At 40.8% G+C, this 18,495-nt stretch overlaps 1 protein-coding gene across 6 annotated transcripts in view; it reads right to left on the bottom strand.

Annotated features, from left to right (window-relative positions):
* Positions 1 to 18,495, bottom strand: part of pclob (piccolo presynaptic cytomatrix protein b) — a 121,011-nt gene that overhangs the window by 85,106 nt on the left and 17,410 nt on the right. For all 6 annotated transcript variants that reach the window (XR_012394303.1, XM_021467758.3, XM_009293458.5 and 3 more), the window contains exons 2-13: positions 17,588 to 18,477; positions 16,523 to 17,398; positions 9,543 to 10,400; positions 8,650 to 9,459; positions 7,756 to 8,559; positions 6,802 to 7,614; positions 4,941 to 6,290; positions 3,869 to 4,642; positions 2,990 to 3,778; positions 2,044 to 2,844; positions 1,163 to 1,945; positions 184 to 1,071 (exon numbers count right to left, since the gene is read on the bottom strand). Coding sequence is in view for 5 of the 6 variants with exons in the window: in XM_021467758.3 (XP_021323433.2) it covers positions 184 to 1,071; positions 1,163 to 1,945; positions 2,044 to 2,844; positions 2,990 to 3,778; positions 3,869 to 4,642; positions 4,941 to 6,290; positions 6,802 to 7,614; positions 7,756 to 8,559; positions 8,650 to 9,459; positions 9,543 to 10,400; positions 16,523 to 17,398; positions 17,588 to 18,367 (10,326 nt within the window). In the remaining variant the exon portion in view is untranslated. The remainder of the gene's footprint in view (positions 1 to 183; positions 1,072 to 1,162; positions 1,946 to 2,043; positions 2,845 to 2,989; positions 3,779 to 3,868; positions 4,643 to 4,940; positions 6,291 to 6,801; positions 7,615 to 7,755; positions 8,560 to 8,649; positions 9,460 to 9,542; positions 10,401 to 16,522; positions 17,399 to 17,587; positions 18,478 to 18,495) is intronic.

Here is an 18,495-nt window from a genome sequence, read left to right as displayed (position 1 = left end):
TCAAAGAATAACCATTGAATTATTTCTTTCATTACATTAATGAAACATTGACGTAGCATTTGTTTTGTATAGAAATCACAAAAAAATACACTGGAAATTTGAGTACATTTTAATTGCCGTAGCTGCATTAAAATAGTTTTTTAGCAAAAATGTATGAAGTGTACTATAGTTGTGTTCTCTTACCTCTGTTTGATGTGGTGTTGGGTTGAATCCACAGAGGTTACAAACAATCTTCTTGCACTCAGTGCAAGTATTGTAGTTTGGAGTGACCTTAGAACCTATATTGAGATCCACTTTGCAAAGAGGACATGTTTTGGTCTCTGCTTTGGGAGCTGTGACTGCGCCTATTACAGGTTCAGGAACTGTTGTAGCCTGTTGGACCTGCTTCACATCTGTTTTGTCTGGTATAGGTGCTTTACTGGTATCACCAGTAGGTGGAATTTGTTGAGAAGTTACAGATCCTTTACGAGAAGCAGGCGATGTTGGTGTAGTCTTTAATGAGGTTTGGGACACCACGGATGCCTTGCGAGATGTTGGCGGCGTTGTATTCTTTGCAGATGTTTCTGAAGCCATGGAAGCCTTACGAGAAGTTGGTGGGGTTGTCGAGGAATCATCTTGCATGGCTGTTGATATTAGATTAGATGCAGAACTCAAAAAAGAGGATCCAAAGCCAAGAACCTTTCCTGAGACAGCAGTAACAGATGGCTGAGGGGATCCAGATCGGGCACCACCAAAACCAAAGCTAAAGAATTCCGCTTCCTCCTTTAAAGGTTCTGCTTTCTGTGATACAGCATGTTTCGTAGGAGATGGATCACTTTTTGGCATTTGGGGTACTGGTGATGATGCTTGTGTTGGTTTACTCTCTTGATTCTCTGTAGCAACCGATGCACTTTTTGTTCCAATGACATCTGTCATATTTAGTGAAGAAACAGGAATTTTAGAGGGTATAGGACTGTCCATGTCTTGTGATTTTGTTGGTTGAGATGCTTTGCTAGCCATTGGGGGTGGTTGGGCAGAGGGAAATTCTTGTGCTTTCTTTACCTGACAGTTTAAACATAGCCATTCCTTTACCTGTAAGTTAATAATAGCAATTAATATTAAAATAGGCAATGAATGATGCATGTGCAACTCACACAGCTAAAAAAAAATCAAGTATTCTTACCTTAGTTTGGTGTGGCATCGGACTAAATCCACAAAGGTTGCACACTGTGGTCTTACATCCAGTGCAAGTGTTGTAGTTTGATGGATTGCTCTTTAAGTCTACTTTACAGATTGGACAGACTTTCGAAAGCTCTGGGACTGGTGTGTTACTTTGCACATCATCAACTGGTACTTTGGGCTTCTCATCTTGTGATTTATTCTCCTCTATTTTCTTGTCATCTTTTTTCTGTACAACAGTAACCTTGGCTTCCTCCACCACTTTCCTTTTTTGCACAGCTTGAGCAGCTTCAGAACCCTTTCGAGAGGTCGGTGGTGTTGGTGCTGTCTTGATAGAACTTTGGGACACGGTAGATCCTTTACGAGAACTTGGTGGAGTTTTGCTGGATGACTCATCCTGAATGGCTGAGGATATCAGATTAGATGCTGAACTGAGGAATGAGGACCCAAAACCCAGAACTTTTCCAGACACTGCAGATTGAGGTGAAGGTGACCGAGATCGTGCACCAAAGCCAAAGAAACCAGAGTCTTCCTTATTCTGTTCAACTTTAGATGTTGGAGCAAGTTTGGAAGGAATTGTATCATCTTTAGATTTTTGAGCATATGCTGTTGGAGTAACTGTAGGTTCTTTAGCCTCAGTAAGTTTCTTGTCCTGCTCAACAGTAACAGTCTGCTTAATTTCTAGAGTTACTTTCTTTTGTGTAGATGCTAGTGGTACTTGTTGCTGAGCAGGGGGAGGTCCTGAGGCTCTCTCTACCTGGCAGGTCAAGCATAGCCATTCCTTCATCTGTTGATAAAAAAACATAAACAATTAAACATCCCTTTGTGAATTTACATGACTTAATTACAAATTGTATTTTCAAATAAATCTATAAATGTAGGTACCTCAATTTGATGTGGATTTGGATTAAATCCACAGAGATTACAAACAGATTTCTGGCATGAACTACAAGTGCTGTAGTTCTGTGGATCTTTTTTGAGTGTTTCGTTGCAAAGTGGACAGGCTTTTGAAATCTCCTCTGATGTATGTGCAGGTTTGACCAGCTGAGGATCTTGGGTTTTTGATACTGGCTTTTGATCTTGTATTGATGAAACAGCTGGCTTTGATTCTCTTTGAGGTTGTTTTTGTTTAGCATCCTGAGGAATTACAGATCCTTTTCTAGAAGTGGGTGGCGTAGGTGTGGTTTTATTTGAAACTTGGGAAACTGTAGATCCCTTGCGTGATGTTGGTGGAGTTTTGGTGGAGGACTCATCCTGAACAGCCGAAGAGATTAGATTTGACGCTGAGCTGAGGAAGGAGGACCCAAAACCAAAAACCTTATCAGAGACTGCAGCTTGAGGAGAGGGAGAGGGAGATCGAGATCGAGAACTGCCAAAACCAAAGCCAAAGAAACTGGATTCTTCTTTAACCTGTTCACCTTTAGGTGGTGGAACAGGCTTGGAAGAAGGAACATCACCTTTAGATTTTTGAGTATTTGGTGTTTTTAGTTCTTTAGTCTCTGCAAGAGGCTTCTTGTCCTGGTCAGCTGTAACACTTGGCTTTTTCTCAGGAGAAGGTGAAACCTGAGTTTTTTCCTTCAGTGGAGATGCTGGTGCAAGTGCTATATTAGATTGTGGCTCTGGTTGAGGAAGAGGAGGTCCTGAAGTTTTATGCATCTGACAAGTCAAACACAGCCACTCCTTCACCTGTAGATAATACAAAAGATCCTCAAATAGAGTCATATCTTGATTGTATTTGTATCATGTGACCATCAAATCTATAATCATTCAACTATGATTAATTTATGAACTGTGCTAATGCAACATCAAAATGTAAAACACATATACTTACATCAGTTTGATGAGGATTGGGATTAAATCCACAGAGATTACAAACAATGCTCTTGCAAGAAGTGCAAGAGCTATAGTTTTGTGGGGTTTTCTTGAGGGTCTCTTTACATAAGGGGCAGCTTTTTGGTGGCTCTTTATTCAATTCAGCTTCTAAAGGTTTGGATGGTTGAACATCTGGTGGCCCTTTCTGTTCTTGCGTTGGTGTAGACGTTGGCTTAGACTGCACTGGAGGTGGATTTAGTTTTGACTCTGGTGGAGCTACTGATCCTTTTCGAGAAGTGGGAGGTGTTGGTATGGTCTTGCTTGAAGTCTGAGAAATTGTAGAACCCTTTCGAGATGTTGGCGGAGTTTTAGATGGTTCAGCAGAGGAGATTAAGTTTGATGCTGAGTTTAGGAAGGAGGAGCCAAAGCCAAAAACTTTATCAGAGACAGCAGACACAGTGGGCTGAGGAGATTGTGATCTTGACTGAGAGCCACCAAACCCGAAGCTGAAGAAATCTGTTTCTTGTTTAGATGGTTCGGGTTTATGTGGTTGATCAGACTTGGCAGGTAAGACTTCACTTTTCTGCTTTTGGGCTTCTGATGTAGGTGGTTTCAAATCTGCTGAATTGGGTTTGATTTTGTGTTGTCCAGAAGCATCAAGTTTCTGATCTTCTGCTACAACGCCAGGAGTGTGTTGTTTTTGTGGTGAGGCAGGTGGAGGTAACTTGGTAGTTTGTGGACCGGGTTGTCCAGCTGGAGGTATGGGAGCTCTCTGGATCTGGCAGTTCAAACACAGCCATTCCTTCATCTGTGGTGTGATAGAAAAAGGGTAAAAAGTAGTTTAATATATTGAAACATTATTAATTACATGCTGTTCAGTTATAGAACTTTGTCTCACCTCAGTTTGATGTGGCAATGGGTTAAATCCACAGAGATTACACACTGTGTTCTTGCAAGTAGTACATGTGCTATAGTTTGGTGGATTCTTTATTATTTCTGCCTTACACAATGGACAAGCCTTTGGAGGCTCTGATTTGTAGACTTCTTCTTTGATAACAGCTTTTGCCTGAATTTCTTTCATCTTTCCTTCTTGTTCCTTGTCTTTCTGATTCTCTTGAACAGATTTAGCTCCCTGCTTAGGTGACAAATCAGCTGATCCTCCCTGAGTTGTAGCTTGTGTTAATGTAGTCTTCACAAGAGTTTTCGAAGGGGCTGAATCCTCTTGAGTTGCAAGGGGTGTTGTGGAGGATTCATCTTGTACAGCAGTGGACATAAGATTAGAAGCTGAACTCAGGAGGGAAGAACCAAATCCAAATACCTTACCAGAAACACTGGAAGCAGCAGGTTGGGGAGATGGCGATCTAGAGCGTCCAAAGCCAAAAAAGCCACTCTCTTCTTTAGTGGGTGCAGTTTTTGATGGAGCAGTAGATTGATTTAGTGATGGCTGTGCTATTTTTTTGATGTCCTCCTGCTGTTGCGGCTTCTGTTTAGGAGTAATTGTATTTTCCTTTGTAAACTCTGGAGTACCTGAAGATACTGCAGTCTTTTCTTTCTCACTGATAGGAACAGGAGCTGGTGTCGTTTTCTTTAGTGGTGATACCGGAGGAGCTACCTTGTTGGCCTCGGCTTGAGCTCTTTGCATCTGACAGTTTAGACAAAGCCACTCCTTTTTCTGTAATGACAATTTAGTATCAGAATGAAATTAGGGAGTTTTACGAATTTACACTTGCTCTGTGGTCATTTCATAAAGATAAGCACATGCAGTACTAGAAACAAATAAACATTTAAAAAATAAACTTGATGTTAAATATAATATATATAGGTATATTATTTTTTATATAAAATGCAGTCTACATAAAATGAGGTGCATATTTGTGCATACTATGTCAAATACACAAATCGAATATATTTTTAAAAATATGATAATATATAAGGCGCTTTATGTTCTTCAAGGTAACAAGGCTACTTACCTCTGTCTCATGAGGCATTGGGTTAAAGCCACAACGATTGCACACTGTGTTTTTGCACTCAGTGCAGGTATCAAAATTGGGAGGCTCCTTCTGCAAATCAACCTTACAGAGAGGACAGGCTTTGGGAAGTGATATTGGTGACTTTGTCCTTGTTTCTGGAAGAGCTGCATCTTTAGTAGTTGTTGGCTGTGCCTGACTGACCATGGGTTTCTCGTCTTTTCTCTTTTTTTGTATTGACTCTGGAGTACCAGTAAGTAGTGCAGCCTTTTCTTTTACAGTGGCATCTGGATCAAGTGTTTTCTTCTGTGTAGGACCAGGAGCCGATGTCAAAGAAACCCCAGAGCCCTTTCGTGAGGAAGGTGGAGTGGCAATCTTGTCTGAAGTCTGGGAAACTGATGAGCCTTTACGAGAAGGTGGAGGAGTTGTAGTCTTAGCGGAGAGTTGGGAAGCTGTTGAACCCTTTCGAGAAGCAGGGGGTGTTGTTGAAGGTTCTTCTAGAGCTGATGAGATCAGATTACTTGCTGAGCTAAACAAGGAAGAACCAAATCCTAGAACCTTTCCAGAGACAGCAGATGCTGCAGGTGGAAGTAAAGGAGACTGAGATCTACTTCTTGGATCTTCATGGAGTTCTGATGACAGAGAAGCCCCATCTTGAGCTTTTCCTTGTTCTTGTTGCTGTGAGGTAACTAAATTATTTGTTTCCTCTCCCTTTTCTGGAACTTTAGTTTTTGCCCCATCTGCATTATTAATGTTTACATCAGCTTCAGCTCCCTTTTGTGAGGTTGGAGGTGTTGTTTTAATAGATGTCTGTGAACCCTTGCGAGAGGAAGCTGGAGTGGTATTAACCTTATTAGAGATTTGTGAGACAGCAGAACCTTTTCGAGAGGTTGGTGGTGTTTTATCAGACATTTGAGAGGCTGTTGAAGCTTTGCGAGAACTAGACGGTGTTGTGGAGGACTCATCTTGAGGAGTTGTTGAGATTAGATTAGATGCTGAGCTTAAGAAAGATGAACCAAATCCTAGAACCCTCTCTGAGACAGCAGGCTGAGGAGAAGGTGATCTTGATCTAGCTCCTCCAAAACCAAACCCAAAGAATCCAACTTTATCTTGCTGTGGATCTGTTTTTTGTGATTCTGACTTTGAAACATCTGTAATATGCTGCTTTTGTGTTTCTTTCTGGGCGGGTTGTACAGTTGCTGCTGAAGTTTGTTTATAGTCTTGTTTCCCTGGTACTTGTGGTTTCTTATCCATTTGTACTGTATCTTCTGGCTTCTTTGCATGTGACTGCAGTTGCACAGGGGGAGGTTCTGGTGCTTTCTGCATCTGGCATGCCAAGCAAAGCCACATCACCTGTAGTTTAAAATGCATATTAAATTGATAATTTGGCAAGTGTGATTTACAATATGTAAAGTGAGATTTTGTAAATATTAAGGATGTTAAAATGTCATCCTTGAGATCAATGAATAAATCCACTTTAAATATTATCTTCGAAAGTTACAAGGCAACTCAAAAGGTTTATAGTACAGAGATGGAACCTAGAAATATCTCCCCTCAGTATAAATTTTATATAAACAAATACTGACAAATTTTGCATGATGGAGCCTAGTATGAAATAGTTCTTCTTTAAAGAGCATGAACTCAACATTGATATTTCCTCTTGATGAATGTCACTGTTTTTATTGTGAACCCAGGATATATGCCTTTATTCATTTTAATGTAATAAAAATGAAGCAGAACATATCTCTGCTGATGTATGGAAAGGTAATTTTCAGTCCTGTCAATAAACAACATTTTCCCTCTTTATAATTATTTTTTTGTTCAATAGTTGTTTTACTCAGAAATAAATAAACAATTGTCTTACCTCATTTTGATGGGGCATTGGGTTGAACCCACATAGGTTGCACACAATATTTTTGCATTCAGTGCAACTGTTGTATTGATCTTTCTTGAGATCCACCTTACAGAGTGGACAGACCTTGGGAAGAGGCTTGGGCGAATCCTTTGTCATCTTTAAATTATCTTTCAATTCTCTTGATGGAACATTAACCTGCTGAAGCAATTGTGTCTTCTCCTCTTTCTTCTGCTCAATTGATGGTTTAGTGTCTTTACTTGGTTGAGTTTTCTGAGACTCTTGCATGGCTACTGAAGAGCCCTTGCGGGAGCCAGGAAGTATTGTGGTTTCCGAAACTGATGAACTTTTGCGGGAAGTTGGTGGTGTTGTAGAAGGCTCATCCTGAACAGCTGATGATATCAGATTAGAGGCTGTGCTAAGAAAGGAGGAACCAAAGCCCAAAACTTTCCCAGACACAGCAGGCTGAGGTGAAGGTGACCTTGACCGAGCCCCACCAAAGCCAAAACCAAAAAATCCAGAACCCTCTTGATGAGGTTCAGTCTTTGGTGGTAGTTCAGATTGATTTTCTAGAGGCTTGTCCGATTTCATCTGCTGTTGGGTCTTAGGTTGTCTGACCTGTTGTGGTAAGTCAGCAGTGGGCTCCTTACCCCCTGCTACTGGTGATTTGTGACCAGCATTTGTGGCTTCCTTTGTGTGTTGTTTCTTCTGCAAAGATTCTGGAAGATCTTTCTCTTTCTTTGGCACTGGGGTTGTTATCTTCGCTTGATCTTTGGGCACTGATGCTCGCTGTACCTGACAGGTCAAGCAAAGCCACTCATTTGCCTGCCAAAAAAAGAGAGACAAAATGGTTTAATTTTTTCTCTTCAACTGAATTAAAATAAATAAATGAACAATATTGCTGAACTACATGTTGAACAATAATACTGTTATAACAGTGCTACTAGAAATGCTAAGTTGTCTTACCTCAGTCTGGTGGGGCATGGGATTAAACCCACAGAGGTTACATACAATGCTCTTGCATTCAGTGCAGGTGTTAAAGTTGGGAGGATCTTTCTTGAGCTCCACTTTGCAAAGTGGGCAATTTTTAACAAGAAGCTGAGAGGACTTAACAGCTGATTGAGGCTTTGATGGAGATGTAGACGGTGCTTTTAAAATTTGATCTTGCAAGGACTTTTTGTCTTCCATTAGCTTTTGAGAAAGAATTTTAGTTTCCCCAGGCTGTGTTTTTACGGAGTCCTGGGATGCTGTAGATCCCTTGCGGGATGTAGCTGCTACTGTTAGTGAATCTTTACGAGAGGTGGGTGGTGTTGTAGACTTCACAGAGCTCTGGGAAACGGTTGAACCTTTACGAGGTGTTGGTGGTGTTGTGGAGGATTCATCCTGAACTACTGAAGATATGAGATTAGATGCTGAGCTGAGAAAGGAGGAACCAAAGCCCAGTACCTTCTCTGACACAACAGGTTGAGGAGATGGTGATCGAGATCGAACACCACCAAAACCAAAACCAAAGAAACCAGTATCTGTTTTCGAGGAATCTGATTGTGTTGTAATTTCAGATTTAGCTGAAACACTGGCATCTTTTGGCTGTTGAGGTTTTATGCTCTCTTTCTGTGCAGGGGATTTTTCATTTAGAACATTTTGTGGAGGAGGCTGATGTTGAACTCTTTTATCTTGTTGTAAGCCAAGTTTAGACTGCAACTTAGGATCTAGACTTGAAGGTTCAGATGCTCTCTTTATCTGGCAACTCAAACAAAGCCACTCCTTTACCTAGATGACAAAAATCACAATCACAAATCAATTTATTACCTTTAATAACACAAGCAAGACTGCAAGAGTAAAATAAACATTATATCTTACCTCTTTTTCATGAGGCATAGGGTTAAATCCACAACGGTTACAGACAATAGTTTTGCAATCAGTGCAGCTGCTGAAGTTAGGAGGAACACTTGTAATATCTGCCTTGCAAAGTGGGCAGCTCTTGGGGAGGGGCAGGGGTGTTTTGTCCACTTTGGTAGGTAATGATTTATCAGCTGTTTTGTTCATAGAAGATTTGCTGGCTTGTTGATATGTCTCTTGTTTTTCTGCAGTTGTTTGTGTTGTGTCCCCGGTGTTTGACATCTGTGGAACAGCAGAACTCTTCCGAGAAGTGGTTGGTGTTGAGCCCTGGGAAACTGTTGAAGCTTTGCGGGAGGTTGGTGGTGTTGTAGATGTCTCATCTAGCACAGCTGTAGATATTAAATTGGATGCTGAGCTTAAAAAGGATGAGCCAAAACCAAGAACCTTCCCAGAAACAGCAGACACAGCAGGTTGAGGAGATGGAGATCTTGACCTTGCACCACCGAAACCAAAAAATCCAGATTCTTCCTTGGCAGACTTGGCAGAGACTTCAGATTTGGCTTCATGTTCTTGTTGTTGGGCCTTTTGGATTGGCAGAGCACCATTTGGAGCCTTGGATTGTTGGTCTTGTAATTTCTGAGGAGGGCCAATTTTCTTGCCTAACTTGTCTAATTCAGATGCACCTTCCTTTTGAATCAAGGGTGAAACCAATGGTTTACTGGCAGGCTGTTTTTTAGCCTGTGCTGCAGACTCCAATTTTGGAGGTCCTGGTGGTTCCATTCCTTTGAGAGCTCTTTGAGTCTGACAGTTTAAACATAGCCACTCTTTCAACTAAAAAAGAAGAAATTGGTTAACTCATGCTCACCTATTATTCAAATATTTTAGAAATTATTTGTGAGTCAGCATAAAATTACCTCTGTTTGATGGGGTGTTGGGTTGAATCCACAAAGATTACACACTGTAGTTTTGCATTCAGTACAGATCTGGTAGTTGGCAAGGTCCTTTTTGATTTCTACCTTGCAAAGTGGACAGGATTTGGGCAAGGGTTGAGGGTTTTTGTCTGCTTTTGGCATCAATAAAGAAGGTTCACCTTTTTTAGGTTGAGATATTGGTGCTTTATTATTTAGGTCAGCAGTTAACTCTATCTTTTTATCTTCTTTCTGACCAACTGATTGATTTTCATTTGACGTTGTAGACCCTTTTCGAGGCATTGGTGGAGTGTTGGTTTTGAGGGAAATTTGTGAGACTGAAGTAGCTTGGGAATTAGTTGTAGAAGGTTCATCTTGAACTGCTGATGAAATGAGATTAGATGCTGAGTTCAGAAAGGAGGAACCAAATCCCAAGACCTTACCAGACATGGCAGAAACCGCAGGCTGAGGAGATGGTGACCGTGACCGTGCTCCACCAAAGCCCAAGCCAAAAAATCCTGACTGTTCTTGTTCAGCCTCAGCCTTTGGTGATGCTTTAGAAACAGAAGGGGAGGAGGCATTTTTTACTGTCTGCTGTTGTACAGGCTTAGTGGAAGGAGCTTGCTTTGCTCCAACTGCACTAGTCTGTTGTTCATGCATCTCCTTTTTATGAGCAGCAGGTTGGTTGGCAGGACTAGCCATTGTTGGCAGAGTTGAGGACTGTTTTTCTAAAGGGCCAAGTGTAGAATCCATCTTATTAGATTTGCTGGGCTGTGTTTTGGATTTTATAGTGGGTTGTCCTGGAGGCTCTATTCCTTTCAGTGCTCTCTGTGTCTGGCAGTTTAAGCAAAGCCACTCCTTTGCCTGCAAAAAAAACCAATGGTTAATAGTAATAGTAGTCGCCTTGCCAACATCTATTAACTTATTCCACTTCTTTGAGGTATTTTAGCATACAGAAACATTCTGAACAGGATTATTTTTAGTCATATCTTAATATTACATATTTTAGTACATATTTTGTTTAGAAACATTAGAATAGTTCGAATGACTGAATGAGTGTACAAAAATGCATATTCTGCCAGAGGAACGGCTACTCATATAAACACATGCTCAGTAAACTAGAAAGATGAAATCACGGCCCTAAGACACTCTTAAATGTTTTATTATACTGAAAAGGTATATGTGTGTGTTTTAGAGGACTACATTGCAGTTACTCTGACTTTTTAAAAGGATTTCTCAGGTAAGCTACAGTAGATGGCAAATACAAACCAAAAATATTTTAGACACAATCCCCAAATGACCAGTTCAATTTGTGCAAATTTCCAAAAGTCTTGTTAACAGTACATCACAGTATTTGTGTGCATATACATATATAAAAAATTACAAAGGATTGCTTATGAAATCTAATCAAACATAGCTCACAATAGTGTCAGTGCAAGCCAGTGTTTACAAATCTGTAAATGTGCCAGCTAAAATGTTTGTTATGGAAATGTGAGCTGATTATTTGGTGCATTTGTATGATTTCTCTTTTTAAAACGTGATCCTGTATGCTTAAATAATTTCCCATCGTACTCAGAAAGAATTATCAGTTCATGCTGCATTCACAGTCATCAGACATACAGCTCACACTAAAACCTAAATTTAACCTCTGGTGAAAGACAGCAGCTATCTTATTTAAGGCTTAAGGAAATATAATATATCATTTAGATCATTTTAGAGAGGTAAAAAAAGCACACAGCTGTTTCATATTTACTAAATCTCTAGGCTTAAGGCATTTCTCAGGCTTGAATATTTTTTGATTAAACACAAACCACACACAGTTATTGCAGAATGAGTGAAGGTGACCTTCATATAGAAGACATACTCTTTCGCTATTATCTCATTTCAACAACCTGCACTTGACACTGAGCACAACTAAGTAGCAGATGCCACTGTAATCTACACCACATCTCTGTGCTTTTGAACTCCCTCAGAAAAGACTTAGATGTTATCTCAGAGGACAACAACGCGGAGGATCCTCTGCCTTCCATGTTTTCGTCACACAGCTGGTCCATGTGACCCAATAGCCTTCAAAACTCCTTGCCAGGCTGAACATAAACTCAAAACATTCAACTACAGAATCAAGAGTATTTTGTACTCAACACATCCTAAAAGGTAAAACAGCCGCTTCGGGTCAAACCTAGTTGTTTAGGGCTTTGAGATGATTACAACAAAGGCCATAAGTGCTCTCTTGGGGACATATATTATTACAGCAGATTTAGAGCTAAGACTGTGAAAATTACACATTCCTGCCCATTCCTGGATTTGTCTACTCTCTTACTAGTTTATATAAAACCTTAGAGAAACTCCTGAAATATAAAAGGCGTGATAATGACAACGCAAAAAAGCAAACTAAATAATAATTAATAATAATAATTCCTTACATTTATATAGCGCTTTTCTGGGCACTCAAAGCGCTTTACACAATGGAGGGGGAATCTCCTCATCCACCACCAGTGTGCAGCATCCACCTGGATGACGCGACGGCAGCCATTTTGCGCCAGACCGCACACCACACACCAGCTGATTGGTGGAGAGGACACAGAGTGATGATATGCCAATCATGATATGGGGAGGGTTAGGAGGCCATGATGGACAGAGGCCAGTGGGCAGATTTGGCCATTATGCCGGGGTTAAACCCCTACTCCTTTTCAAAGGACATCCTGGGATTTTTAACAACCACAAAGAGTCGGAACCTCGGTTTAACGTCTCATCCGAAAGACGGCGCTCACTGAGCAGTATAGAGTCCCCGTCACTATACTGGGGCATTAGGACCCACACAGACCACAGGTTGAGTGCCCCCTGCTGGCCTCACTAACACCACTTAGCAACCTAGCTTTCCCATGTGGTCTCCCATCCAGGTACTGAACGGGCGCAGCCCTGCTTAGCTTCAGTGGTCGACCATGTGAGAGTTGCAGAGAGCTAGCTGCCATCGTATGGATGGTTAACTTGGAAAAAAAAACTAATAAAAATTAGAAAATGTACCACATGACATCAGAAATAGAACCCCTATAAATAATAGAGTCCACTGAGTCCAGAAAACAAATACAGAATGAAATAGGGCTGCAACAACGAATCGATTAAATGCATAAACATTGATTACTAAAAGTTTTGGCAAGAAATTTCATAATCGAAATTGTTGTGTCCCTGTGACACGGGGACGTTGGAATTTTTAAAAACACTTTAGTTCAACATCAGCGGAGTGAACACGGTCTCTCGTGCACTGATAAAGAGTTCAGCGCCTTATAGACAGGGATGAGGAGGAAGGCAGTTTAACAGCAGGGTAAATCAATAAAGAATCCTACTTTTTTTCAGTTTTGAAGTGAGGACCGTAAAGTCCCTGGTGCTGGTGTTTTTACTCGTTATCCAGCTTGACAAGCATGACAAGTTAGCGTTAGCTCGCTTACCCTTAGAGCGGCAACTGAAAAATTCACATTAGCTTTGGCGCATTGACTGGCGCTGAGCCAGAGAAAGACTTGTCATATTATCACTAATATGCAGCGTTTATGTTTAAGACATGTAAATACACACAAGTACTAGTAAAACAATACATTTAGAGTTTGTAAAACACACAAGAATGTCTAACAATCTATTCAAATATAAGTTGTCGATATGTTTTATTCATATTAGATACACATAGTGAAAGTAACTATAAAGTTGAATCTACCATTCTCTAAGTTCACCAGCCACTTACTCGCATGCATTTGGTCAGTAACTGATGAATTTACTTGCTGAATCATGCGTGGTCTACTTTTATGAATGAGGCAAACGCAAGTAAACATGGTGATGCCCATCCAACGTTATAGATCCACATGGAATCACTTACACGTCTGTTTGAATTGGAATATCAGGTAGCTGGGCAAGCGCGTGGATACGTTGAATTAAAACGGAAAGAAAAACAAAATAAAAGTGTTACATCTGTCATGCAGTGCTATTGTGGCTGTTGTGTGTCACGTGACAAACATGACGCCTTGCCATGAAAACATTAAGGGTGAATGTTCTAAAATAATGATCGCCTAAAAAAAAAACTCCTGGTTCCAGATAGAATCTTTTAAACTCACCAGTAAAAGGGTTAACAACAGAAGTAAAACAGCAGTGGTATAGTTATTTTGCATTGTAAGACTAAAGACACGCTTTTATTCACTCGCCTTTTTTGGATCATTTATTTTTCGATCTGTAGCCACGTAGAGCTGCACTGCAAAAACAGCTTTTCTTTCTTAGTCAATTTTGTCTCATCTCCAGTCCAAATATCTACAAAACCTTCAATCAAGAACAGACAAGAAATATGGCAAAGGGAAATTTAGTGATGCTTAACTTCTGTTTGAGACTATATCTCATTAAGATTATTTTTCTCAACCCCTTGGCAAATAATTTAGCTTGTTTTAAGCAAACAATCACTTATGTTGAGGCGTGTTTTTTTTTTTTTTTTTCAAAAACAAGACATCATTTCTTAAGGTATTTCATGTGTCTAGTATGTACTGTATCTTGATTTAAGAATTATTAAATATATTTGGGTTGAAAACAGAACAAAAATACTTGTTTAAGTTTAAGTTTTTTTTTTATTATTATTATTATTATTATTATTATTATTATTACAGCTCAGGGATGAGCTTTTTTTAAATAAAGAGTTGGAAATTAATGCTTTTCCTGTTTGTATTTTATTTTATATTATTTCATGTGTCTAGTATGTATCTTGATTTAAGAATTCTTTAGATATTTATGTTGAAAACAGAACAAAAATACTTGATAATTTTTTTATTTTATTTTATTTTATTATTTTTATTATTATTATTATTATTATTATTATTATTTTTATAACAGCTCAGGGATGAGCTTTTTTAAATAAAGAGTTGGAAATGAATGCTTTTCTTGTTTGTTTTTTGTCCGATTAATCAAATAAATAATCGACCGATTCATTGATTATTAAAATAATCGTTAGTTGCAGCCCTAAAATTAAACCACATCTACCAACTTCTGTTGAGAAAGCAAAATAAAGTATCCACTTGGATCAAAGCAGACATCACTAAAGCCCACAAGATTATTATGAAGCTCTCTCCCCAAGCAGCCATGACATCTCGATGGCTTTGCTGTCTGTAAAGTGGCTGAAAGCAACACACTGAGTGGAAAGTTGGCAGGCAAAACAGACAAGCCAGCAACTGCCATGTTTGAGCCAGACTGATTATTAAACGTCATAATACAAATCAAAAAGCAGAGAAAGTCCATTCATTCATGAAATCTATTTATCACCCAAAACCTTAAAGGATTAGTTCACCCAAAAAATGAAAATTTTGTTAATTACTCTCCCTCATGTCGGGCCAATCCCCCAAGTCCTTTGTTCATTTTTGAAACACAAAATAAGAATAAATCTGAGAGCTCTCTGAGCCTCCACATACAACCACAGACACATTTATTAATAACAATAATAATAATTCCTTATATTTATATAGCGCTTTTCTGGACACTCAAAGTGCTTTACACATTTGTGGAAGGAATCTCCTTATCCACCTGGATGCATGATGGCAACCATATTGTGCCAAACCTCACACCCCACACCAGCTGATTGGTGGTGAGGAGACAGAGTGATGAAGCCAATTTTGATACGAGGATGGTTAGGAGGCCGTGATGGACCAATGGGCAAATTTGGCCAAGATGCCGGGGTTAAACACCTACTCTTTTTCGAAGGACATCCTGGGATTTTTAACCACCACTTAGAGTCAGGACCTTGGTTTAATGCTTCATCTGAAAGATGGCGCTTAGAGCAATATAGAGTCCAAATCAATCTACTGGGGTGTTAGGACCCACACAGACCGCAGGTTGAGCGCCCCCTGCTGGCCTCACTAACACTCTATTCATACTGGGTGCCAGCGTCCACACTCTCCCATTCACTTTGAATGGGTGACGTCAAGCATTGCCGATCTGCATTGTGCATCTGTCGGCGCGTCTTGAACTTTTGAAGCACCAACGGACACGTCAGCCAATCAGATCGCTTTATGCAGTAATGCAGTGATTTTGGACGAATTTCATTGGCTGATGTGCTATGATTATCGCGTCAGCCCCAACTTCAGACACGCCCCGTCAAGCATTGATGCTGAAGCCCCCTGTGAATCGGGAGTAAATCTGGCAGCAACCTAGCTTTCCCATCTGGTCTCCCATCAAGGTACTGACCGGGTGCAGCCCTGCTTAGCTTCTGTTGGTGACCATGTGAGAGTTGCAGAGAGCTAGCTGCCAGCTAGGTATTTAAGGTACAGAAAACTAAAACCTTGTCAACTAAAACCATGATAAAACATTCCTTTTAAAATATCATCTGTAATCATACAAAGCTCATCTGTGTGCACCAAAAAACTGTAATACAACTTTGTTCGCTGTCGTGTCACCCCCTGGGCCCACTAAACCCAATGCAAATCTTTTTTAGAACTTTAAATATATCATGACCATTTCTGTCTGCGGATGTTTTGGGAACTGTCAGCTTTAATCTAAAATATCTTAAATTGGATTCCAACATAAAGGTTTCAAGAAATAGAAATGACGTGAGGAAATTAATTACATAATTTGAATTTTTAGATGAACTAATCTTTTAATGGATCTGTGAATCACACTAATGCAAACGTAAAAAAGGATGACACATTGTGCATCTGCACATTTATGTTTTACTTTTGGTCTTGAGATTCAAGCACTTTATTTTGAAAAGTTTGGGGAGGGAGTAGTCTGAGGTAATTTAGAATCAAAGCACATTTTGTCTCTCTCACAGCCATTTTCAGGCTGCCTTCCACAAGACTGCCTCCACACAAACCAAAGAGACTAGAAAATACATCCATCTTTTACAACAGAATCACTGAAATCACAAAGAACATGTCCTTTGAAATTGCTCTTGACATTTTCCTCACACAGTTCATTGCACAAACCATAATGTGAGCCAACTGCAAAACATAAATTCATCTGTTTCTTACCTCCGTCTGATGAGGCACAGGATTAAATCCACACTGATTACACACAATGGTCTTGCATTCAGTGCAGGTACTATAGTTAAGAGGATCTTTTCTTAGGAGTGCCTTGCAGAGTGGACAGGATTTGGGAGGAAGTTTTGGGCTTTGATCCACTTTAGTAGCCTGAGCAGATGGGGATTCCGTAATTGTTGTTGGTTTTTGAGTGTCTTGAGGTTTATTTTGTTGTTGTTGTGTTTTTCCCTCTTGCATCAGTGACTTGGAAAGATTGGGGGATCCCTTAGAGGCCTCTGAGCCTTTTCTTGATGAAGGGGGTGTTGTGATCTTGGCAGAGGTTTGGGAAATGGTAGATCCCTTTCGAGAGGTCGGGGGTGTGGTTGAGTTTTCATCTTGGGTAGCTGAAATCAGGTTTGATGCAGAGCTAAGGAATGAAGAACCAAATCCTAAAACCTTCCCAGAAACAGAAGAGGCACCAGGCTGTGGAGAAGGAGAGCGGGATCGAGTGCCACCAAAACCGAAACCAAAGAAACTGGACTCTTCTTCTTTTTTAGGAGGATCAGTCTTTGATGGTGGCTCACTTTTGGCAGGAGGAGCACCTTGTGTTGTTTGCTTTGTAGGAGGTTTTTGTTGTGTTGTTTGCTGCGATGTATGAGCTGCACTTGTGCTGGACTGGCTTGATTGTTTCTGACTTTGTGTTGGTTTTGTTGGCGGACTGGCAGATGGAGGCATCTGCTTACTGTGAGGTGTGTCTTTCTTTGCAAGGTTCTGTGATGGTACATTGTCCTTGGGCTGTGATTGGGCTTTTAGTGTAGGAGGTCCACTGCTCTCTGCCCCTCCCAGAGCTCTCTGCATCTGGCAATTCAGGCAAAGCCACTCCTTAGCCTGTGAATATAGAAAATACAAATTTCTGTTATCCAGTTGCAAATTTTTAATTTGACATACATTAAATTCAACACAGTTGTTTTGGTGATCGATCAGACTGCTAATGTTTCTCAAAGAATGACAGATACGTCTATTTTCAGTAGAACATTTGCAAACTTAAAGAATGATGAGTTAGCAATTTGTACTCACAGTTGCATCTGGAGGACTAAACCCACACATGTTGCAGACCTCTGATTTACATTGTGTGCAGGTATTATGGTTGAGTGAATCCTTGGATTTAAGATTGAGTTCTGTGTTTTTACAGACTGGACAGAGGGTTTTAACCCCAGCTCCAGATCCACTTTTCTCCTGAGGCTCTGTTGAAGGAGGCCTTGACCCAGGTCCTCTTGGTCCACCCTTCCCAACACCGTGCTTAGGAGATTCACCCCCACCTGTTCCATGTTGCAATCCACCCCTACCCGCTCCCTGCTGGGAAAGACCTCCTCTACCAGCCCCTTGCAGTACAGGAGAGCCACCCCGTCCAGCTGCTTGAGGTTGGAATCCACCCCGTCCAGCTCCTTGAGGTTGAGATCCACCCCGTCCAGCTCCTTGAGGTTGGGATCCACCCCGTCCAGCTCCTTGTGGATGGGATCCACCTCGTCCAGCTCCTTGTGGTTGGGATCCACCCTGTCCAGCTGCTTGTGGTTGAGATCCACCCCTTCCAGCTCCTTGTGGTTGAGAGCCTCCCCGTCCAACTCCTTGGCCTCCCCTTCCCATACCCTGTGGCTGAGGTCCACTTTGTCTCTGAGGTCCCTGCGAGGCTGGTTGGCCGTTCCCCTGCTGTTGGTGATCCTTCTGCTTTGAGGATCCTGGAGGCTGCTGTTGTTGTTTTTCCTCACTGGTCTCATCCCCAAAAAGACCAAACTTGTTCACAGCAGAGGACATTGCACTTAGAGGATTCCCCCCGCTCAGAAAGTTGGAGGAAAACATGTTGGCTGTGGGGAATAGGGCACTGGTGTAGGAGAAGACTGGGATGGGGAGCCCAGAGGTGGGTTTCTCTCACCAGTTGAAGTTATCCCTCACATCTACCTCCAGTGTCCCTTAGAAAATAGAAAATT

This window comes from Danio rerio, chromosome 18 (assembly GCF_049306965.1).
Source record: "Danio rerio strain Tuebingen ecotype United States chromosome 18, GRCz12tu, whole genome shotgun sequence".
NCBI classification, from domain to species: Eukaryota; Metazoa; Chordata; class Actinopteri; order Cypriniformes; family Danionidae; genus Danio; species Danio rerio.
This window is presented reverse-complemented; position numbering and strand designations above follow the sequence as displayed.